The sequence below is a fragment of the Leptosomus discolor genome, chromosome 9 (genome assembly GCF_034619465.1).
Source record: "Leptosomus discolor isolate bLepDis1 chromosome 9, bLepDis1.hap2, whole genome shotgun sequence".
NCBI lineage: Eukaryota > Metazoa > Chordata > Aves > Leptosomiformes > Leptosomidae > Leptosomus > Leptosomus discolor.
In genome coordinates this window covers 19,467,102-19,492,355 of record NC_141399.1, presented here as the reverse complement: position 1 = coordinate 19,492,355, position 25,254 = coordinate 19,467,102, and the positions used below count along the sequence as shown (strand labels likewise).

Genomic DNA, 25,254 nt, shown 5'->3' with positions numbered 1-25,254 from the left:
TTCCATTCTGCAAAGATACTATCAAATTTCAAGATTACAGACTTACAGATTACAAATACTCTACAGTGTTGTAGATTTTTACAGTACTCCTCAATCTAGACTTCATCTATGCTTTTGACTACGCAAACCTTCAGAAAAAAAATAATCATTGTTGCTGGTCCCAAAATTCAGGACACACAGTCAATAGGCACATTCCTCTTTCCACCTTTCCCAATGTCCACGTTGTTAGCCTGTAAATACTGTTGCCATAGATTTCCTTATTATCAATAATCTATTGTGTTCAGCTCGTGTTTATTATTTACTGTATCTTTAGCTCAGACACCCTCTCTCCAAGTTTTTATTATCTGGGTAAAGTTAGCACAGAAGCCCCCTGTAGTAGTCCTACCAATGCAACACAGGAAAGAAAGCAGACATCACATGCACAGTCCTTTGTCTTCCCTCCCTCTGTCCCAGCCCACGTGGAGCCTCCTGTCTCTCCCGCAATACCCTAATATGGGCTCTTCTCGCTGCTCCAAACGCTCAGGGCTGCGAGTTTAAAACCTCCAAGCGACGTCTGCATTTTTCAGATATATTAATGTTCTTTTACATAGCTAAGCTGTCAAAGCCATGCCACTAAAAATTAGAAGGGAAAACACAGCCTATATAGCTTATTTTTCTACCAGGACCACTTGCAGTGTTTGCTGTAACCGCTACACACACCTAGAAGTGCTTGTAAAGAAACTGTGTGGCAGTTCAAAAACCTGAAGTTCTAATCCAGTCTAGGCAAATGAGGTAACTTTTGTAAAACAAAATGAAGAAAAAGAAATGAAAGCTGAATGCTCCTCTTTGCATATTCCTGACAAAAAAAAATATTTGCAGTAAAGCAGGCAAGGCCCAGGTTGCAGTTTTCACTGAAAAGGCTTCAGTGAAAGACAGCAAGAATAGTGACGCTTTATTGGAAGTGATTGATAGCAGAAGTAAAAATAACCCTACCAGCAGTTGAATTTCTGAGAAATCTTTATTGAAAGCTGTTGTGCAATACAGTCTTTACATGTCGTGGGTACTGCAAGTTTTCTGCAGCTCATGGCCCTGGAAAGTGCCTTAAGATTACACCATGGAGTTTTCTGACAGAATAACTTACTTACACGTTGCCTAATGAACTGCTACAGCATCGTTATCTTGACAATAAGAGACTGGACTCAGGAATCTCAGATCCTCCTCCAGGTCACAGACTTCTTTTGGGACAAGAACTGTCTCTGGATATTACTTTCCTCATGTCTTACTGCAACGGGTTGCTTTTGGCACAAATTGTTCGAGAGCCTCCAACACAGAGATGACAGAGGGTGTAATAAATCCCAGTAATATAAATTCTGTGCGCACAGCATAACTAGGCAATTTCATCATTCTGTTGTCTGTCTATATTGTTTTCTCTGAAACACTTAATACCCCCTCAATAAATATGTAATAAAAAAAATGTTGCGGATTAAAAAAGAACAATTAGTCTATCATGTTCTTGCTATGGACAGACCTGTGTTATAATTAACAAAAACAAAATTCAGATTTCATAGTATGACTAAAATTGTCCTTTTAGACCTTCTGACATTAGTGAATTCCAGAATTAAGGTGCTTGAGTAACCTGAATATTGCTCCCTTTGCACGTATGTATTAAACACAGTATTATTATACACTGTTCCTCCCTCTTCAACTTCATCTTTACAACAGTCAGAGTACAACCTGAACCTGATGGGAATGCAAGTCAGGATGCAGAGTGACAGGAACTGCTATCTGTAGCCTCTCCCACCTTCTCTTCATTTTACACAGAAACTGGCAAGTATAATATAAGAAAGAAGGGTCTTCTGGTTACTGCAGATGAATGCTACTCTCAAAAGTCCAGATACTACTCTTATCCCTTTCTAATGTCTTGTGCAATGCTCAGGCAGCCAACTGAGCCAAAGAGGTAGTCACTGATCGCCTCTACCTCATTTCTTAGAAGCCTATCTGCAGCTGCATTTGCAAAAGTCCTGGGAACTCCCAGCTGTATTAGAGCTCGGGTCTAAAAAGCCTGGCTTGGGTTAAAGTGCAATCCGCTACTCCCTATGCTGAGGAGGAGGTGGAGGGCTGTGGGGTGAGGTGGTGTTCGAAAAACAAGCCACCCTCATCCAAGATATTTCAAACGAAGCTCCCAAATTCAGTGAGTACTTCTACTCTTAGAAGGCTACCCTATTCCTCTGCTCCCCATATGTGAAGCAGCGACAATACAAACTTGCCTTAAAGCAATGTTGTGAAAATAACAGTGCTCCAGGCATTACAGTGAAAACACCACAAAGTACAATCTGGAGGAAATGAAAAAATCTGTTTTCAGTGTAGGTCTAGAATAACCTGAAGTAAAGAAGCCTCATCCATATGCTGAACAATGACAATGAAAACAGCTGCTGAAACAAATATTTTAACAATCTAATAATTTTGTCTGTGCACCAAAAACAGCTGTAGTAGAAAATACAGAGCGCAAGACAGCCAAAGAATATACATAGCATGGATCCTGACATTTACTCCATCTGAATGCTTACTTTCCCAACCCAAAACTGCTACTTTAGGAAGGAGTTTTGTGTATGTGAGAGAGGTTTTCTAGGTTGGATTTTTTTTGGGGGGGGGGGGGGGGGTCGGGGGTGGGGGGTGGTTTAGCAACAGCTAACCAACCCTGAAAATAACAAAGCCCCTTTTGCATCTTCATACTGCTATCCCTCATGATTTATCTGCAGAGCTAAAGCTCACGTATCTACTGCACAGACCTGTGCCAGTTAGCAAAAAAAGGAGCTAATGACAGTAGTAGAATATAACAACTGTGGAAAAATGAGAGAGTGTAAAACATTTTGTATGATGAGTTTTACAGCCTGTTGATGACTTGAGAGATACCAGGGAACTAGGAGATTCTGGGATGTGGTCCTGCCTGGAGGGGTGAGCACTATGCTAAGCAGCTTTCTGTTTATCTTCCGGGGAAAAAAACAAAACCCAAACCAAAACCAATCCTCCTGCTAGTCCCACCTGCACCTCTAACCCCTTGCCTTAATCCCATCATCCTCTCCTACAAAGCCTCATCACCCAATGAGCTCTCTTCCCACCCTACGAAACTACTACCAGAGCCCTTAGTCAGCTCCTGTGGTCTATTTCTCTACCTCCAAAGCCTGAACTTCCAGTTACTTTTCTTCCCCCTCCCCATTCCCCACCGCTCAGCTCCCTATCTCTGCCTCTTTGTTGGGGCTCCTCATCCAAACTGAGCCTTGAGCCCCCACTCCGCATCCATCATCTTACTGCTCCTGTCTCTGCATCCTGGCTGCCCTTTCAGCAATCCCTCCTCAGCAGATCTCATTCTCTACCACCTCCAGGCTCCAGTTTCTCTGCTCCCCATCCTCCCTGTTCCTCTGTGCTTTTGGGGACAGTGGGAGAGTTGAAGGCCAGTCTAGAGACTGCTCCTCTTATTACCTGTGTCCAGACCCAGGATAGATTTCAGGAGCACAGGGGATTCACTCTCTGGGAAGTATCTGCTGGGCTGTAGTCCACAGCATGCCCAGTGCAAATACACCTTCAGGAAAGTCAGCTATTAAAACTGAACACATCTCTACTGATGATTAAAGATTTAGAATTTGGCTGAACTTGGTATAATTTTAAGGGTAAAGGGGCAAGACATTCCTAAAACAAAATTCACCCCTCAAACTTCAGATACAAGTAACAGGCAAATCACTAGAAAATTAATTGTATTTTATGTAGGCAAAACAAGTCTTTCCTCCAGTTGAGGAAATGGTTGAAAAATTTCTACCAAAACAACTCTTGCAAAACTATTTCTGTTCAGCACAGGAAATACCATCCTTCAAGTCTGTCAGAACATTAAGATGAGAGAGGCCATGTAGATCAAGGCAATCCTACCAGGAAGCTAAGCTAAGCTATAAGCCCTGCCTACAGGCAAATGCTTCTTTCCAGCTCAGTTCTGCATCTTTCCAGAGGCACAGTAGAGTTCCCTGGTAAGAGTTCTCATAGCATTGACCTCTCAATATCATCATTTTTCCTGACATCTATTTTTTTTTCTTTTTACACAAGATTTATCACATTAGTAACAGTTCTGATGTCTGCACCAAGATAAACTGTTCTCTTAACTTGACAGATATTTTGCCTGAGCAAGGACAATGACTTTAGCAGTTACTTTTCTTTCTTTTCACAATTAACTCTGATACTGCCTGAGAAGCTAATTACAACAGAAAAGTAATCAGTATTTTACTGAGATGCCTTTTCCTGATGCTGTCTTCAAACCATATATATTCAGCTTTCATCAATGCTCACCCTTGCAAACACCCATTACCCAGAACAATCTACTCTTGGAACAATTCAGACAGCTGATGTTTCCTCCTCTTTCTTGATAGGCAGTATCTGTCACTCAGTGCTGGAATTTGCACGGTGCGGACAGTAGTTCTGTCCACACATTAAGTAGTTCCAGCACCAGCACTACTGTAGCGAATCAGATGAACCCTCATGCACCAAATATAACTGGGGGTGTCCAAGTGCAGCTGCATAGAAAGTTCTTTAACTTTTTGAACGCTGCTGTGCTGTCATTAATTAATCCCCAAAAGGAATAAACTTGTACTCAAGTATCAGACTGCATCATTCTCAATATTTTACTTCTGCCTATTTCTCCCATCTTCAGGAGGGCTACATGTCTTCCACTTGGTTTTGATTTTGTAACATCACATTGATTACTTTGTTATTATTCTGTACCTTTTACTTCTGTTTGAAAATCATTTTCAAAAACAGAGGAATCAACAACTTAAACCTCAGCATCTTTTACTAAAACTTCATTTGCTTTGTTCAAATTCAGCCTCATTTTTCTAGAAAGACTGGGTATAGTAAAGAACCAAAGACTTGAATAAAAGACTTTCTGACTTTGTTAAAGCCTGCTCAATCCAATAATCAAAACTAGGCATGATCTTTACTTCACCATTATATTACACAAAATTGTGCCACTACATTGCTTTTTTAAATATATGTAATTTTCTACCACTCTGATTTTGGTTTATTTTAATTAAAATCATAAAATCAATAATTCTTAGACTCATTTATCTGACTGCTCTCCTCTTTCAGCAATGGTCATTATCTCTATGTCTTTCAATCCCAGTATACTTATCAGTTGTTTTTATTTTCCTCAGTTCTACTGGGCAACACTATGTCTTATTTCTTTCAAAGTCTAAGGACAAGTAATTTGCTGCCTCCTATTTGCCCAATTCAAATTAACAATAAAATGGGTGAAGTTAGAAGATATGTATTTCATGCTTCTTTAGTTTTGGGGCAATTAATAACAAATTACATTTTAAGAATAGAAGGGAATTTTAAATAAATGTAGTCAAGCTAAAGAAGTCTGAGAGTATTTGGGCAATTCTATGCTAGGCTTTTTATAGTAGTTATGCCTCTTGCTCCGGCAGAGAGACCCCAGTTCAACAGCAACAGAAAGAAAGGGGAAGCAGGCTGATGTACAATCCGTAGAATCCGCAGCTAGGCTCCCTGGAAGGCAGTGCTAACAGTTGCCTCATGTTTTCAGTCATCTAGCTACAGACACAGATAAATCGTTACTGCTAACACAGAATGAGATGCTGTAACTTCAGGTTGCAGTAGACGACAGTCTTCGATACCCATATTCAATTTCAGGCCCTCATGCTAAGAGCTTGAGTTGGGCACATTCTTATCACCTGTGGGGTCATCATCCCGTATGATCCTTATCGACCTACCTGCTCTCACCATTGTACTTGGGTCACCTCACCAGAGAAGCTGCTTGGGAGGTGAGAGGCGAGATGCCATCCTGGAAGACTACGTATTAAGGAAAACTCAGATCAGTGGAGAGCATGTGCACCAGAAGAAGAGACACCTCCGCTCCAGAATACCCCCTTGTTCTTGTGTAATCAAAGCCTGTCCTTCACAGGGAGTTGCTCTGGTTCAATGGTGGTGCTACTTACCCCAGAACAGCTCTGCAGGTAGGCTGCCGTGCTGCGCAACACACAGACTTGTAACAGCCTAGAGGGAAGTGGGCATGGGTGACACATCACCAATGCTCGCCAAGCCTTTTAAAACTGCATGTAAAAGTAACAATTGCATGTAAAAAATACTTTGGCCAAACTGTACAAGTACTGGGTAAATATGCCTCCTGGCTCCTCCAAGTCTCCCACAGGACCACTTAAACAAAATAACGAGTTAAATTTGGTATATTCTGCTGAGTAAAATCCTCATATATCCAAATTTTTCTCCTCACACATTTGGCAGATTTCAAGACGTAAATCATAATCCTGTGTGGATATACAGGAAAATGTAAACAAAATATTGAAATTGGAACACAGAGCTCATGGGCCTGGTGTTAAATCACAGAAACTTGGGTTACTGGAGGGTCAGCAGCAGCACAAACAGAGTACTGTTACACTGAACTGCAGAAGTAGCATGCCATCTATTTTGGGACTACTTTTTCCTATATCCTTGATTTATATTATGCCTGGAAGCTTAAGTATTTCCTGAAAATGGCAATGCTTACTGACTCCTATTTTCACAGTCAGTGAGAGAACAAATATAAGGCCAAAACTGAATTCCTAATTCAAGCCAAACTCCAACAGACTTTTCAGAAAAAAAAAGCAGAAAGGTATCTAATATTTTTGGTTTAGTTACTCATCCTACAAGTTTGATTTTGTTATATATTTGTAGTTACTAAAAAGCCTCTAGCGCACTACAGTTCCCAGTAATTAATGTTTATTTGTTCCCCTTTTTCTTAAATAATATAAATTTTGGCTCTCGTGTTCTCACACAAAGATAGATACGAACATGCAAAAAGGGCAAAACCATGTATTTTATTTTGAGTAAACAAGCTCTATTTCAGAAAACAGGAGACATGCAAATACTATACCAGAGCTTACATTTCTATAACCAATAAAAAAAAAAAAATTAGGAATCGTTAAAAACTAATTGGGAAGCGTATCAACTGTAAAGAAAAAGCAGAGTAGAGAGATAATACACTTCTACCTGGCCTCAGAGAAAGTTCAAATGCCTGTTTCATTTTTAAGCAAATTTTACTTTTTTCTGTTTTATTTTTAAACCAATTTACTTTTTTCTTCAATGTATACCTTATTAAATGAAAAATCAGATACTGAAAACTCCAAATCTAGTAGTTTGGAAAAAGATTAACAGCAAATTTAATCATACTTTGGAAGTTCAGTTTCTATTTATTGAATGCTAAATGGATCTGAGAGACAAAAAGGGGAAAACTGCAAAGAGCGACGTCTCACAGATTACTTTCTCCTCATGCAAGTTTTAACAATAAAATGGAAGTTTTGAGGTGGAAGTAAAAATGTACATTTACTGACATTTAACAGTGAAAATGTAATCCTTCTAGAGAATGAATAGCAGAAAAAGTTGGGGGTAGAAGGGAATCAACTTCTGCCCTGATTACACAGAAGAAAAAAGTTAAAAACGTGGAATAAACTGAATGAAAGCACAAAATCATGAATATTTGCAGATGAAGTTCTTCCAGGCATGGAGGAGGATGCCACAGGTCCCAGGATTGTTGGGCTCCCTAGAAATATTCCCTACAAAGCAAGTAGACAGCTACAAACCATTAATGGTAATCAGTCATACTGAACAGAATCGAGATCATTGCTTCTGATGTCTCAGTGGCAGTAACTAGTGACCAACACACACTAACACAGCTCAGAACCTGCATAGGATTCTATCTGTTTGGGAAAATGCTATATTAATTTAGTCAACACATTTTTAAAAAGTAAGTAGAAAAGAACAAAATCCCCATGAGTTTTGTAGCAGGGATACCAATCACTCTAGGTAGATGCCAACTGAAATGCAAAAACATCAGCCAAGATTTCTGTATGATCATGCAACAAAATGTGCATAGGAATCTAAAGATTGAGAACAGTCCAAAGGTATAAGGTACTTCAATTAATAACTTGCAGATTTAGATTAAATGTGGTATGAAAGTGTAAATGATCTTGATTAAAGTTAATTTATTTTTTAATTAAAGTTTAAGTATTATTTGAAGGCTTGAACAGACAGCTTAAGACAACTCAATGCAGCCCAATTTCTCAGTAGGGTCACCACATTAGAAAAATGATTCCTCCTTTAAATCGTTTCAAGTTAAGTAGTTGAAATGAGGGAGCTCTACTCTGGTGAGTATAAAAAACCTGAGGTACTAGGGAGATCTGAAAGATATTGTCCTTCAGAGAAGGTGAGAAGCCTTTGGGTAATAAGAAGCTACCTTAAAACAGAACCTTGATTCATATAATATATTAACAGTGCTAATCTCAACCAAAGAGCATGACATGCAGTTTTCCACTGGTAATCCCCCACACAGCAGGAAACTAAGTGAAGAAGGAACACATTAACATCATTCATTTTTAATATAAACCAGGGTGATGCTCCTTAGTGATGTAGGTGGTGTGCTGTGCGCTGAGAAATGGGTGACCAGCAGTGATGTTAACAATGCCTTCCCCTACCAAGTCACCCCTATTTTAACTCACTCAAATGCAGGTCAGTAGATCAATTATAAAAGACAGAAATGACCATTTTGGGCTGCCAAGTCAGAGCATCCTCAAGAGTCAGAGATGAATAACTATCTGGAACACGGATGACTTGTGCTAGTAAACAGTTGTTCAGCACACAATACAAAATCATAGCACACTGAATGGGCTCAGATGTTCGAGATTAGAAGGTTTACACAAACAAAACCAGAGAACACCCAGCTCCGCACGATCTTTGATGCTTGGGATAGATGGGAAAGATGACATGTGAGAAACTCCACATTCAGCAGTATCATGGATGCTTTCCCATCCTATCCTTACAGGACTGCCACACAGCCCTTTCGCACACTGACTCTATACAGGCTACAAGCTCAAACCATTCTCCTTCTCCAAAACTGCCCTTCCGTGAAACATGCTCCTTTGCTGGTAGGATGCAGGCAAACTCCTGCTTTAGTCTCAAAATCAAACAGTCCTACACAGTAATTAGTTCATATTGCCAAAATCAAGACTGTCACAGATACCAAGCACAAGTTTCAGTTATTTTGATTTAACAAAAAATTATTATTGCTGTGTTAGATGTTCTATTGAACCAACACTTGCAAGAACTTTCTCCATATTCCCTCATGAGACTTGGCTTTTGCGCACAAACACAAAACACTGCAGTCATTCAGCCTCTCTCACACCTCCACAACAGTGATTCAGACAGCAGAGAGGTGGGAAAGACTCAGAATTAATTGCTCCTGTACAAAGCCTTTTATCAATAATGTACATTGCTGTTTTCTCCTCCTCTCTACTGCAGTAAGAGGTTAGGTTTTGTAGATCTTGAGTGTCACATCCCATTTTTCAATGGTAACAGCCATATAGGCCCAGTCCAAGTCAAGGCAGTCACACTCGCCTGCCAAAACAGAGGCGTGCCTGGCAATCAGAGTTTCTGAAATGCAGCTGGAACTGAAAACCACCCTCACACTCCCTCTGCCTTCAAGAGGTCTTTAATCACAGCATCTCAGCAACAGGAAAAAGTTATTACAGAGCTGAGAGACTGGAGGAAAATTCCTCTTGATATCAATCCACCAGAACTGACATTGTTGTCAAATTAATTGACCTTTCCTCATCCACCACTCTCACTTTGTCAGACTGCTTCTCTGCACTCTGGTGCTGGAAATCTGGAGATGCTACTTTGTAGGTTTCCAAACAAAGAAAATCAACTGAAAAACCACCCAACTAGACATGATAAACCTGGCAAAACACCTAATTCCAGTAGACAAGACAGCTATTTTTGCTCTTTGTAAGAATGACTTGTATACCATGAACTCCAATGCAGAGCCAGATGCTTGTTAAGAAAGTGACAGAAATAAACAGTAAGAATACAACCAGCTATCAAAATCGGGCTGCGATTCTATTCTGAGTTGCAGATACAAAGCTTACTCTTTAGAAGTCATTAACAGGCATCCAAAAATTGAATTAAAACCATATCTGCATTTTGGTACATGATGTCATCATTTATTTGAGCCAGTTTAAAGCATTAAGTTCACATTTGTCTAAAGTTTTCACTTCTGGTTTTAACTGTCTCCAGCAGTTGCTTTTAACCATTATTTCTACTAAAGTTACAAATAAGCAACTGAAAGTGCCTTAAAAGAAGTTTCAACAGCATCATACTCTTTGCACTTCCACGGCCCAAGTCTGCTATAAAGTGCTTTCCTGCCCTGCCCTTCATAAGAGGGGGAAATAAATAAATAATAATAAAAATTTAAATATTAATAGCTGTTGTGAAAAATATATTTAACTTTATGATTACCTAGTTTAGACAAGAACAACTTGCCCAGGAAGACACACCCTTACATGAAACTATTATGCAAGTGATGGGCATTACCCAGAGCTACAGCCAAAGCTGAGACCAAAGCTCTGCCTCCCTCTCCTTGGGCAGGAGGGTATTTTACACCTGCAGAGCGACACACTTAATGCAAGACAAGCAATAAGATGCCTTCTGAAGCTTAAAGTTTCATTACTTATCCTGACAGTTTTGTAATTGTAAGTTGTAACGACCGGATCTAGAAGACCACAGCCAAATTTGTACAGTATATTGAAACTACGGAGTTTTTCTCCACATTTGCAATACTCTGAGAAGTGCTTTTTCCTCTCAAGATCTTCACAGCATCACTACCATTCAGCTCCTGAGGCAATGAATTTCACAGGTTAACTATATATTAGAAAATACTTTTAAACAATGCAATTTTCCAGGGTCAACAGGAGTGAGGCTTAGTTCCCACCCTAAGGGGATGTGTGCCTCATAAAACCCATCTGAGCTGGTGTAATCAGAGCAGGTTGCACATTACTGGGCAAGGTGAAAGGACTGATCTCTTTTCATGTCATCATTCATAAGCAGGCATTGAACACGGGTCAGAAAGAACAGTGCTCTACTCTGTCACAGACTTGCTGCTGCAGGCTTTGTGTGTATGCAAGTGCTGTTCTGTTCACAGAAAAACTCTTCAAAAAGCAGACAACAGCAGCACCCTTCAGAACAGAGGGCTTGAAAGAACAGGAAGCTTCTAAGCATCAAGGAACCAACAAGCTGGTCACCCTCCCAAGTGTCGAATTTCGACTGTAAATTGATTGGAAAGGGAAGAGTAGAACAAAATGAAAGGCTTTTACTCTTCACAAGGACAATGGAGACGTTGTATTGTAGTGTGGCTGCTGCAAGGGCCTCTACGGTGGCGAAGCAGCTGAGCCAGAAAATGCAGCCCCCACCCCTCCCTACCTTGAGCGCCGACATCCTTGCTGTTAACAACTCCGTTGCTGTGGAAACCAGACTGCTTTTGACAAAGCCACATTGACTAAAAGCAACATGTGGGAAAATGGAATAAGGCCCTCCAAGAAATTAATCCTTTACAATAAAAATAAATACATTTTTTATTAAAACTGATGCAAGTAAAGGATAGTATTTATGGTCATTAGAACTCCAGGTGAGGACGACACTGACAGCAATGGCAGTACCAAACACCAGGCCTTGTGGCATTGCACACGGTATTTTAAGGGCTCTTCATCCTGGAAATAATGGGAGCTTTGATGCTAAGGAGTACACAGGATCCCACGCAGAACACAGGTGTGCAAGGTGGCTGCTCCCTATCCAGTTTTTAACCACTCTCCTTTGAAAACAAAAATAAAAACCAAATCCACCCCACAGTATAATAGAAACCAGGTGCAGTTACAAATCACTACTCAAGTGCTTTCATAAGGCTTACAGCTGATTCACACGTAGGCAAACTACTCACCCCAGCCAAAATTTCACCACAGAAGACAGTTCGGCAGATGAAGAGCATGAATCACTCCACACCCTGCCGTTTCCAAACAGTTTCTATATTTTAGAAATGCTGTCCTAAAAAAACCAAAAAAAAAAAGTTTCTGAGCTTTTCCCTTACAATGGGCTTAATAAATCTGTCCTCAGCCCTAGCCGACTCAGATCCCAGGAGCTGCCTTAGGGCCTGTTATGTGGAACGCCAGCATACTTAAGAGAGTATTCAAGAAGAAAAAACAATACTCCTGGGAAAAAGCCTATGGAGAAGAGCCAGAGTTTGAACTGGCAAGACTTAAGATCTGTGAACAGTGCAACCTTAATAAGATTGGCTCCTTAGCCAGAACATCCAAAATTACTCATAAAGATGGCACATTCAGGGTGGTTTGTTTTGGGTTTTTCAGGTGAATTCAGCAAGCAAACTTTTCTGAAGGAAAAATTAATTTTACACAAATTTAATATTTGCTTTTTCTCTTAAAAAGCCATGAAAGCTTCAGTGCAAAATGCCACATATTAGAAAGATTCAGGAAATAGGAGGCCATGCATGATTTACATGCTGAGCAAGAATTCTCTCCCCCTTTACTCCTGAGGTATTAAAATGCTGGAGCGTTATAGCTTAATCTCATTTACGGAGCTTTGAAACATCTTAAATACTTAGGAAGTCTGTTTAAAATACCACAATCCACGCAGTTTATACACTCTAATCCAGACAGACTGCACCACCAGCTTTCACTGGCAATGATGGAAAGCAGTTCTCACGGTTTTCCAATTAAGTAAACAGGTCATCTGCTCTCCACCTCCAACACTGGCCACATCTCTGCCGCTTTCCTTTTCATGAATGTCACCACATCTTCTTACAGTGTAACCACCACAACGCAAACAGTTCAAACAACTCCACTGCAGTCAAAGAAATGAGGATAGCTATGCAGAGCGCTATACTGGTGCTATTAGGATATTACACACGAACCTAAATTCTGGTGTTCTAAAGACATATTTAACATAGAAAAATGCCATAACAAGGAAATATATGCACACACCGTATGAGACACGGGAACTTTTTCAGGGTCAAGGAAATAGTAACTGCAAAAACATTTAGGGATGCAAAATGTTGCATATGATTACCTAAATAAATCAATGATTGTATTGTTTTGGGTTTTTTTCTAAGAAAAAATAAACACTGTATACAGTTAAGAAATTAACACAGTCATATATGCAAGAGATTTATCTATTAACTTTCTCAAATTCACATTGGCTCTTGCTCCCAATGACAGTGACATCTTCCATCTCTATGCTTCCCACGAATTTATCACAGCATGAAGATAACCTCTTTTTTCTGTAGAGACTTAACTGACAGCAGGCTATCATGAGAAGCCGTTTATTCTCAGATCAGGCTGCTCTTACACCACGTGCTACCACAGATAAAAAATATACTAAGGAAAAAAAAAAAAAAAAGATGCATGTGAGCCATGAGATTCAGGTGTGGCCCTGATTCTTCCCAAATTATAAACAATGTTACCTGGTTTCTCCAGTCTGGGCATCTCTCTCTAGAGAGTATTACCATAAGCAAATGAGGCTGAAGTACACTTGTCTTGTAAATGAACTTTAAAATTCTTGCCTATTGTTCCCTTGCACTAAAGCTGAGTTGCAAAATCCAGTTATCTGTAATGAGACTCCCAGCTAGCATGAATCAGCGAGGTTTTACTTCAGTTAAACGGAATAGGAGGATTTAGACTCTAAAGCAAAGACAGAGAGACAAAGAGAAGGGTCTTCTAGTCCAAAGAGGGCATCAAGCGACAAGTCATGTCCAACCGATACACACACGTGCTCTCCCTTTAAGCACCTTCCTCGCAGTTGAAATAAGACACTTATCTGTAATACTTTCTCAGATCTTTGAACCTCGGTGAAGGCAGGGGAATGCACCTTGATCTTCCCAAGCTTTGCTGCTACACAAGTCAGGGTATAACTTGTGCCAGCTTGCCAGTAGACTGGAAAAGCACACAGAAGATGAAAAGTAGCATCAACATAATTTTGTTTTTTCAAGACAACTTGATAGTTTATAGCATTTGCCTTTCTGTTTGCACTTTTTAGGCCTAGCAAGAATTTACTACACATGATTTTATTATTTCAGACCAAGCCTTTTTTTTTAAAAAAAATAAAATATATTTGCTGTATTTCAAATAAGGAGAAGACCAGTCGAGAACATCAGATCTTCAAAGTAAACTGAAAAAGTCCACCTTTTTTAAATTAACTAGTCCAACTAACACTCTGGAATGTGCCATTCTGGCCCTAATACGTACAAAGTGCTCAAAGAATCAGGTCTTAAATGACTCACTGGTTTAAAAACAATCCTTGTAGCAGCAGAAACGACCCACTTTTTAATCGACTGAATGTTATTTTAGGTATTTTCCACATATTTACGTAATACTTACCAAGACTGGCACTGAAGGATAAAATTCAAGGACCAGTCTCAGGCCACCCATATTTTAGACACTCCTCCATACACTGGGGGCTGCAATTTAGCTAAAACTTTTCTGAACTCATCATATTCATTCTATGCTGTATCTGGCTTTGATCTACAACACATAGCTCCTGGAGTTTATTACTCATACTCAGTTGTGTTACTACACTGAATTTACTGTAGCATGAGATAAACCAGTATAAATAGGTTGCAGGAAACACGGTAGGTAAGAGGGAACTACAGGACACTCCACTGGAAAGTGCTAATTTCCTCTAGGAACACACAATCACTCCAGTAAAGCAAGAGCTCCTTCATCCTGCACAATTACACTCAGTTCCCCTGAATTCCCACCACAGTTCCAGCTTAGCACAATATTATTCTTCCTCATTCTAAAAATGTTGAAATGTTTCATTCCTAATCCAGCATAATTTTCTTCTCTTCTAAAAATGTAATCTACAGTATCTAAAAAGATTGTTAACATTTCCTATTCTACAATCAATCATCAGCCTAAAATAACCTTCACTTTCACTGTATGCATTGCCTTCTCCACTGCTGCATTCTCTTCCTTGATCATCTTATTGCAGGCAATAAATAGGGTATTTTAGAAATACCAGCTATTCGGATAACTTGCAAAACAGATACTTTGGACTGTACAGTCTCCCATTTGTGAGCAATCATGACCTGACTTCAGGGTATACTAACTGAAAACAAACTATCCAGCAATTAGCTTACATGCTATAGTATTATTTAATGTAATCAGAAACATTAAAACTGAGTGAAACATAGCTCAAGACTAAATGAAATTAAGGTGATGCAGAATGACTATCTTTCTCCACAGCAACTCCACTCTGTAAAGGAGAACAACATTCTAGATACAGTCCCATGGGTGGTTCCCAAGAACCATTTTGCAATTTTTTTTTCCCCAAAATTTCTTTCTCCATTACCTGCTTTCCTCTTTCTGAGCACAAAGTTATCCTAATATTCTTACTGATAACACTACAGCCTCCTACTCTTATGATTATCATTTATGTCATTCACCAAATGTTCCTTAAATCTAAAAGGCAAGGAGCCTGCTCATTTTTGTTTTATTTAACTTCTGGGCTTCACCTATTTGTCTTCAAATCAGCAAGTCACATACACTGTATTGTTGGCACTTGGCAGCATAGGACATTTTCCATGAGGCAGGTCATGGCTTAACTCACTATTTATTCTAGAGGATAAGACCTATGAACTAACAGGTCCATTCATACACACTCCGACTACAAGTCTCAGATGACTGGAAGGCAGCTGCAGTAGATGGCACAGATGCACAGTGCTTACAGAAGCAGCACTTTACAACTGCCATACTGCTATTCAGAGTTTTCATATCAAAAGTACCAATACACCCATAACCAAAGTACTTTGTTTTCCTGAAGTTCCAAAAGTCTTTGTTTTGCTGCTGTGCCTGAATTGTCCTTCCTTTTCTTCCCCTGGAAAGAAGCAACATCTGTTTACTGAAGGTGAATAGTATGCCAACAATGTGCAACACTTTTTACATCCTGAAACATCCACCAAAATCCTGAAGCTGCAGGTGCAGAGAAGTCCCAATAGCCCATAACACTCTCTAGCTCTCTTTCCTTGATCCCAACTCTGTCTGAGCCCTTTCTACCATCTTTCACAAAAATAAAGTAGGTGACCAAATGCATTGAAATATTATTTTGACACCACTTAACAGGAATTCATGCCCCAAAAAAAAGAAAGAAAAAAAGGAAAGAATAAGGAATCATAGGTTGGGCTTTTTTTAATGGGAGGCAAGTCCCAGGAGCCTACATTTATCCTCACAGGTAGTCAACTATTTTGGTCTCCTCCTCTCCCTAAAACCAGAGAGAAGTATGAAAAACAGAAGAGAATACTCAGGCTGACGACAGTGTTAAAGGAGCAGAGGTTAAATTTTAGCCCCAAAAGGTAAAGAGAACAGAAGGGAGCAAGCTGGCAAAGAAGAGATAAAAACAGAACACTGACTAGACTTCACTTGACTGCTATTTCTGGATCAACTACGGAAACAGATCTGAGAAGGTTTTCTATTTGTAAGGCAGAGAGAGAGACCAAAACATAGTTGCCTTCTAGAAAGCCACAGTCCAGCACAGAGTTTTGTTTACGCTTGTACTATTCTAAATTCCTGTGTTCTCACTATTTGGAAACAGTGCTGTCCAGCCAAAATGTCATTATGCATCTGAGTAACCAGATTAGATTTTCTGGAGCAGGACAGCAATGCATGTGGCATTTCAATCTAACAGAAAACAAAGCTGACAGCACATTGTAAAAGCGTGTAGCAAATCACAATGACAAACAGAGTAAACTAAGCCACATAATACTTTAAGAAAATAACCTAAGCCCTGCAGTATCTCTGAGAGGATATCTTGTGTTTTTCCACTCTCAAATGATTAGTGAAATTCTAACCAGTTCCAATTACAGACACAGACTAAAGAAGACAACAGGGATCTCCCAACCACAGTATGTCATGCTCGATTGACACATGGCTCTGGGGATGAATGTTTCTGCCTGTTCGAGCCCTTTCCTCTTGAGTACCTCAGTTAAAATCCCCTCCATTGAGTAATTTCTATCCAGATCCTGGCTGTGCTGGCTTTGTTCCCATATAAAAAAAAAACCTGCAGGAAGAAAGCAGTGCCACCTGCCAAGTCAGAAGCTGCTTTAATGGGCAAGTTTGGTGTGAGGGGGAACAGACTATTCCACTTTATCTTCAGCGGCAGGAGTGACGTTTTTTCCTTTCTCAGGAGTAGGTTACAGTGAGCACACTCACACCTGCAGAATTTGTCCACAAATATACACAGATCTCAATGGATACTGCACAAGCAACCTCCAAAAAAAAAAAAAATTCATGCTGCATCCCTTTTTTGCTGTTCAACTTGCAATTCTATCTCTACATTTCTCTTCACCTGTCAGAGCAGCTGTTTTTTTTCTGTGACAACTTCATCAGCCTCCACTTGCTGTTCCTATGAGTGAATAACCCCGCCATCACACCCAGGAAGCACGAGCAGTGGCAAGGCAGAAACGCCAAGGCCCTATTGTCCCTCCACAGAGAATTCGGCACTGAAGCTGTATCTGAACATTTTTCTTCCAAGTTTCTTGTCCCTTTTTCGTAACTGTTTTGACTGGGTAGTTTGTTCTGAAGTTCCATCTGGAGCAGGTTTGGGACTTGCGTGGCCCAGTTCAGGTTTCACAAGAAACAATGAAAAAACTTCCTCTGAACATTTTCATCCTTGCAAATGCCTTCATGGGTAGGAAAAGACCTTTCTATTCTTGCCAATTAACCAAGCACAATTTTTATCCTTCCTTATTTGGTAATCTTCTCATTAGACCATCTTTGGAGAGAATAGTGGATTCTCTCTGGGCTGCTGGCAGTTTTACTTAATTGCGTATTTAACTTTTTATTCAGCACTTAAACTCATAATGATGAGAAATACATACACACAAGCAGCAAACTATCTCCCATTTAAACTCCCTGGAGAACTCATAAATATCTTAATATTTCTGTCCCTTTCAGAAGAAAAGCGCATACATTCCACAGCTGGGGGAGAGAAGGGGAGGCAGGGAAAGGATGACAAACATGTAATTTCAGCAATATATTAGCCATTACTGACAAAACTCCAGTTTGGGAAGGGGAGTGGTCTTTGGTCCTTAATATATTTTAAAACTTCTGAAAAAAATCAGCCAACTTAATCCCCGCTAAACAGAAACTGGTATCAGAGGATCAATAGGTTCCACCTCCCCATCAGGCAGAGTTCATTCTGTCAGGGCAGAGCAACTTTACTTTTCTTCTTCCTCTTCCCAACTCTGAGTTCTGAGTTAAAAAAATATTTTACAGATGCTAGTATCCATAGGAATGGATAGAATTTGCTCTGGAATACAGTCGTTGCCCCTGGATTGTGCTCTGAAATGGCAACTTCTATTTTAAAATGCTTCCAGCCCTTATGACTGCAAAACCTTTGAAGTATGAATGGTCTATAATCAGAAACAAAGCCACTGAACTCCTCAGAAACAGAGAACAGCTTCAGTATTAACTTTTATTCTTCATCACAGTAAGCTAAGTATAGAAATTAACATTGATAGCACTTCAGAAGGATCTGATTAATGGATCACCTCAGAGTTGTAAAAACCTGACACTCCCCTACGCAGGTGCAAAACTCCAGTACTTCCAGTCTGTTTGCCAAAACTTTTAGTTTCCCCATGGTAAACTTCTGTGAGTCAGCTACATGAAGCTAATACAAAAAACAGTGTGATGATAAAGAAAATGAGAGTGTTACAAACACCATGTTACTGTATTATAAACTTTTCTAGTTCCCCTATTAAAAATCTTTTCAACACACAAAGCTACCAGATGTTTCCAGTCTGCTCTATCGAAGCGCAAAGGCTTTGCTGGGGATAGCAGTTCTAGCCTGGTAAAGGCAAGACCATGCCCAGACCTCGGCAGGCCTCCCAGATGACCACCAGCAGATTTGTCCTGCTGTCAGCAAACATGGAGGGTGAGGTTTAAGAGACAGAAGGGTACCTGAAAGCCTTCTAGACATCCCAGCTAATCCGATTAACAGCAGCAAGGACTTGGTAACATGCTTAACTAATTCTCATGACAATTACTTCAGCTGGTTTTCAGTCTTATCATACAGAACCACCTGGTTCTCATTTGGGCTGCTTTTTCTAACGATGATGTGGTTTAAAAGCATCACGGAAATCTTTAAGTTTAAAAGCTGCAGAGCAAAAGGCAGTAAGCTTTATGTTCTCTAATGAATGGTTATTGCTCCATTTATTTAAGTGGTACTTATCACCATAAATCTCTACTAAACTTACTTGCCATACTGGTGTAATCAGTGCTTTCCCAGGTAATACCCTTCTGTAAATGGGTCGCAAAAACAAAGAGGAGAATAAGTTAGTGAACAACTAGAAATGTCCCTTAAGAAAAGTCTTCAAAGGGAGGAAAGCCTGAAGACCAATGAACATTTAAATACTTCCCAGTTTAGGCCTATTTCATTGCACAGAATCCAAAATAGTTTCCTTCCCAAGTATTGCATAATGTGTTCATTCAAAATCCAGCAAGCTTTCTCACAGAACACACCACGAAACTATTCTCTTCCCTGCTTTCTTGTCTTTTAAATATGAACACGAGGTTGTCGCAGCTGACAACTTTCTTCTGGAAACGCACAGAGAATATTCTGGAAAAGACTCAAGTTTGGACTACAATATTGTAAGTAACAGCAAACATCTCCACATACTCAAATTCTTCATGCAGCACTCTTTGTGAAATGTAAGCAAAAGAACAAGTAGCTTTTACAGGGCTTCGGAAGTGAACTCTGGCCTCCAAACCATAAATAAGGAAAAAAAAGAAAAAGCCTAAATACCTTCAAAGCACACTTCTGGCCTGTCTCCTTGTTGAAACACTCCAGTACTTTGCCATTGACTCCTAACCCTAGCACCCGTTTGGAGAGTTTGTAGTCATCCGTAACTGCATGTTTTTTTATCTCTAGTTTGACATGGGCCGCTCCCCCAGGCAAAGATTTCATGCTGCTCTTGCTATCCACGTGACTTTCTGGCTGGGATTCCTGTTCACCTTCATTTTGTTCCATACCAGGGAAGAGTCCAAGATGACAGAGATACCCAACAGATTCCCTATGGGGTATCCTCAGCAGAGTCCCTCCTAAGGTGATCAAGCTCAGTGCTTCAAACAGTCCATTTGCTCGCCATTTACTCCTGAATAAAAATGTAAACGAGTATTAGTAATTGGTGTCAACTAACCAGTCTCCCACCTAACCACTTTTCTCTCTTCCTTTCTTAACAAGATGACTAGAAGTGGAGGTTCACTTCACAAAAGCACACTTTTTTACAGACCAGTCACCCCAGCTCCAATATACACAGCTATCAGTCCACAGTTATAAATCACTGCTTTTATTTCAACAAGTGCCTGCACTGAGTCTCAGACTAAAGTCTTACTCAGCTAAGCTCTGCACAACAGAACACAGCGCCCCAGCTTCAAGGAGCTTATGAACCTCCATCAACAACTTATTGCCTCAATGGTTTATGTAGAAATCTCCACAATAGTCCCCTGCCTCATCCTGACACTCCAAATTCTGCAAGAGAACCACGAATGCCTGGATTAAACCCCAGAGGGCCACTGCCTGGGCAGGCATGGGACCCGATGCTGGGCCAACACTTACTGAACTGCCCCAGACCACAGAGCGGGGGGCAGGTGCGACATTACTTAGGGAACCATCAAACCAAAAACTGAGATACGTGGAGATGCAACGGTGTGGCTCCCAAAGCTGAGGAGCCGCCTGACCCCGCCGGGAACCAGAGGGCCTCTGGCCTCTCAGGAGCGCAGCCCCGGGGGGGGGTACCGATGCCAGGGCCTCCGAGCCCCGTTAACACAGCTGAGCCACGAGCATGCGAAGCGCCGCGGAGAAGCTGAAGGCCGTTCTTCACGGCGGGGAGGGGCTGCCGGTCCCGAGCGCTGCCCCGCAGACAGCCGCCCCGGGCGACGAAGCAGCTCCCACAGCGGGGGCCGGCGGCGGGACGCTTCCCTCAGTCCCCCGCACGGCGAGGCGGCGGGCGGGAAAGCCCGGAGGCGGGAAAACCCTGAGGTGAAGTGAGGCAAGGCAGGCCCCAACGGCGCGCGGGGGGTGGGCGGGCGGCGGCGGGGAACCGCCGGAGTGGTAACGGGGGGCTCCACCGCCGAGCCCCGCCAGAGGACGGTTACCTGCCTATGGCGGCGCGGCGCAGCCCCAGCCGAGGCTTCCCGGTGCGGAGTCCTGGAAGGCGGGGTCTGCCTGGGCCCGCCCCGACGCCCTGGGCAGGTACGCACCGCCCCCGCGCTGAGGGGAGGCCGCCCGCGGCGTGGCCTGGCCCGATCCAGGGGGAACGGGGGGGGTCAGGCCGGCCCGGGCTCCGCATGGGCTGAATGGGAGGCCCCGGCTGGAGCTGCCTCATCGGGGCTGCGTGGGGCAAGGCGGGCGGTGCCCGGCGGCAGGTTCCCCGGGGAAGGACGACGGGATGATGGGGAACATCCCCTGCGCGGGGCGGTGTTTTTAAGGCATCGGCCACGTTATTCGTTTATTGGGGTAAACGGCCCTGCTAGAAGGGGACTGGTGGTGGACGAAGCTGCCTTGGCGACTCTGGGCTTGTGCCGCAGCGCGCCCGTGCGGCGGCCCGACGCGGTGCGCGGGCCGCAGCACCGCCGCCCACCCCTTCCGTCGACCGCTTGTTTTAGGAACGGGAAAGGATTGACATGTTTACTCTAAAACCGGTTTTAAACAGTAAGGCTGTTGCTATGGAACGAAGCATTGAAACTCCAGACTGGGCAGACTATGATCCTTCGGGCACTACGGCTACCAAACAGTCGGTGCTGTTATTAAAGGTCTGCTTATTTGGCAGACCTTTTCTGCCAAATAAGCAGTCACTATTTCTTTGCACTTTTGTATGCACAGTCGGGATATGAAAAGTGATGGTTCCCACAGCAACTGTCGCTCACCACTGGTGCACAGAGTGTAGTTACAGGGATGTGAAATGCTGAGTTTTTCCTACATGTGAAGATGAGTCATGCATTGAAATGGAGCTGTACTTGTATCGCTGGAAAGAGCTTAAAGTTCACATGCTTTGCGAGTTAAAAATACATTTGTCATTTTACATAACATAATGGCATCTGGAGTTCAAGTGGTTAGGAAAATAATTAAAAGGGATAATGAGTCCTTTCTCCAAGGGGTAAAAAGTAGTTCAACTTAGCAGGATGCAGATTTGCAGTGCATTGCCATGTGATGTGACGCTGCAGCTATTCTGCCTCAGGTTTCCCTTCCAGGCTTTCAGCAGTTCAGCTACTGGAGGGCCTGGTCCCCTGATTCAGTTCACCTATTCTGGGCTAATCAAACCCCAGAGGAACGCAACTATTCCCAACCTTCCATTCTCAGGTTTGGCTTCCAGCCTTCCCAGGCTTTGCACCACCTCCCACTGTGGCAATCTCAGGGAAACACATACATAACTGCAAGCTCCCAGGTTGCAAATCTTTAATAACACTGTTCTGTAGTCAGCAGCTTGCTCTGATTTTCCTTCCCACGGCTTCTTCCTGTATTTGCTGTTTTATTTGTCCTGGATGGTAATTTCCTTCTCTTTGCAACAGGTAACCATAGTCCTCTTCCCAGCTCTCAGTTACTGGGGGCCAACCCTTCAGAAAACTTCTAATCTCTCAGCTCTCTTCTGTATTTTATAATTTGAGAAATATACTCGCTGACAGCAATTTGTAGCTCCTATTCCCAGCCCCGCTTCTGATCTTTCCATGCAACTCTTACACAAAGATCTGTGGCTGACCAAAGCAATCAGAAGTTACGACAGCTAGCACAGTAAAGCTAGCAGAAGGCAATTTATGGCCTTATTCTGGGAAATATTAAACATTGCAAAAATTCCAAACAGATGTGTACTTAAGCAGTTGCTACTTTTTACAGTGTGTCAGAAGCAAGGAATTTCATTAAGAAATTATGACTCTTTCTAATGATTACAAGAACGAATCTCTACAAAATAAGCTTTGTGTGGAAAGAAAGGAGGAAAGACGAGGGAACAAGACAGGATTCTACTGTATGAAGTTGGTTGGTTCTACACATCTCGGTTATAAACAGTCACTGAGTTCAACTGGTAAGATACAAAACATATTTTTCAAATCACTGCTTGAAACAGTATCTTACTAGAAGCTATGCTGGTTTGGGTTCACTACTTGATATTGTCTATATATGCTCTTAGCAAAGTTCACTGTTTTACCAGCAACCAGTAGTAAGTTTAAACAGGGCAAAGACCTTAAAAATCCAGTGTGAATCATGGTGAGTAACACCTTGCACCAACCCTTTGCTAATTTCACCCACCATAAACTCCAAAAAACCCTTTCCAGCACCAGCCCAAGTATCAAATCATTGTACACATGGATGACCACAGCTGAGGAACAAAAAGAAAATATACTCCCCTGCTTTTTGTGTTCATTTTTCATCTTAGATGGGCTGTCTGAGCACAAAGCGTATCACTACTCCAGGCAAAACACAAATACCATGAGCAGAAAATCTTTAAAACCAGGAACAAAGGGAGTATTCTCAATATCTAAAAGTCTTTGCAACAGTGAACAAGGTGGCAGTCTGATACTGTAACAGCCAAAAGTATCCCGTGCTTTTGTACTGAACTTCTAAATCTCTCCCACCGGCCATCGCCCCTGGTTTTGCTCAGCTGACGCTCTTTATTGAATGTTATTCTGACCACGCTGGGCAGCCCCAGAGCAGTCTGGTTTAGGTGCCACACTAGTGAAACAACTGCTACAGTGACCTGGTGGGGGGTCTCAAGTTACTGTACCTGCAAATCCATGTGGGTACCCACTCTGAAGGTCCCGCACCTGTAAATCCACACGCAGTTTGTACAGAGCTGAGATCCTTCATTTCTGCAATACCCTTCTCTTAAGCTGCTTAAGGTTTTATAATTTCTCTGGGGGAAGGGACAAGCACACTGGGTCCAGGCACACATCTTGGAGCTGACAACTCGGTTAATCATTTAACCCCAACACCTTGGACACCCTAAACACAAGCAAGCGCAGTGCAGCCACCTTGGCTGCAGCTGTCCCCCTTCCTGGCTCAGGGAGCACTTCCCACAACGTCTGCTTTCAAATGCCAGTTTTAGCTCTCCCCAGGAATTACATTTTGTGTGGTCAAAAACTTACACTGGGGATCCTGCGGCTTCTGTTTGTGCTCATGGCAGGTCGAGCCACGCCACGTTAGCATCCTTTGGAGATACTGGGGGAGGACACGCTGAAAGGCCCACTGCAGCTTATTGAGCTGGGGGCCATTTTTCACTGAAAAAGACATTTTTATTTATTTATTAATGTTTGCTTTTTGAAGTTTTTAAAAAACAGTACTATTACAGGATAAGAGCCCACTACAGCAAAAGTTCTTCCATCCTCACAAAAATCCCTAAACCTGAAAATTAAATATTAATCCTGTTTTTATCAAAAATCCCCAACAGCAACAACACAAAACAACTTTTTCATGAGAGAATTTAGTAGCTCAGCTATGCCTGCCTTGCCCCAAACTTTTTAAAAGAGCAGCTTATAGGAGAAAATAACCAAACAATAAGGCCCTAATCTTGCAATAAGCTTGGGGGCAGCAGCCCTGTTGCTCTCAGCTGGTGTGTTAACCCTGTGAAGCTTCATGTTTCAGGCAGCATGCAGTTTGGATACTCTGTTCCTGATTTTATCGTGTCTTGGATATCACAGATACCTGGTTTGCACACAGAGAGAGCAGCTGTTTAAATACAGAAGGTGAATTTTGGCTATCACACTGGGTATTTCCACTGCCTGTTTGCCATGCTGTAGTGATTCAGTAATAGTAATACCTGGGATCAAAGACATTTCAGACTTTCAAATATCTTGTTTCTTAACAAAAATGAAACGAGTTTGCTGTCATTGGAGAGCTAGGAAAGCTGATGTCATCAAATGTTCTTTGAGGATGGCATCATTCGGAGGAACGATACTCACCTGAAGGCTACAGCTACCTGAGTTTATTTACATACAAAAGTGATTTGTGTGGAGGTTAGTTCTTTGATAGCAATGTCTTGTGGAAATCAGCATCAGCTGCAATAAAGAAATTATCACCATCAGCTGGAAATACAGTGACTTGTTTTTCTGAAATTTTGCTTCCTCTGCACAACAGCTATGTATTTTTCCTGATGTTATGAGAAATCCACTCTCTGGGCTGCATTATATAGATGTTACCAAAGAGAAAATCCTCTGTACTGTCAGGTTGAAGTGAGGACAGAGTTTTGTCTGACTGAGGGGTTGCAACCTTATTAAATCTCTCAGGAAGTTCTTCACAAACTGCGTCTGTAATGTTAAAAGAAAGAAAGGGCAGCCCTACAGAAAAATATTGTGATATGAAAGAGAAGGAAAGAAGCTTCTTGTACAATCTTTAGTTTAGTCT

At 41.7% G+C, this 25,254-nt stretch overlaps 1 protein-coding gene across 2 annotated transcripts in view; it reads right to left on the bottom strand.

Annotated features, from left to right (window-relative positions):
* MAPKAPK3 (MAPK activated protein kinase 3) overlaps positions 1-19,890 on the bottom strand; it is a 46,283-nt gene extending 26,393 nt beyond the window's left edge. For both annotated transcript variants that reach the window (XM_086469975.1, XM_086469976.1), the window contains exon 1: positions 19,666-19,890. In XM_086469975.1, coding sequence (XP_086326101.1) covers positions 19,666-19,890 — 225 coding nt within the window. The remainder of the gene's footprint in view (positions 1-19,665) is intronic.
* Between the last annotated feature and the right edge of the window lie 5,364 nt (positions 19,891-25,254).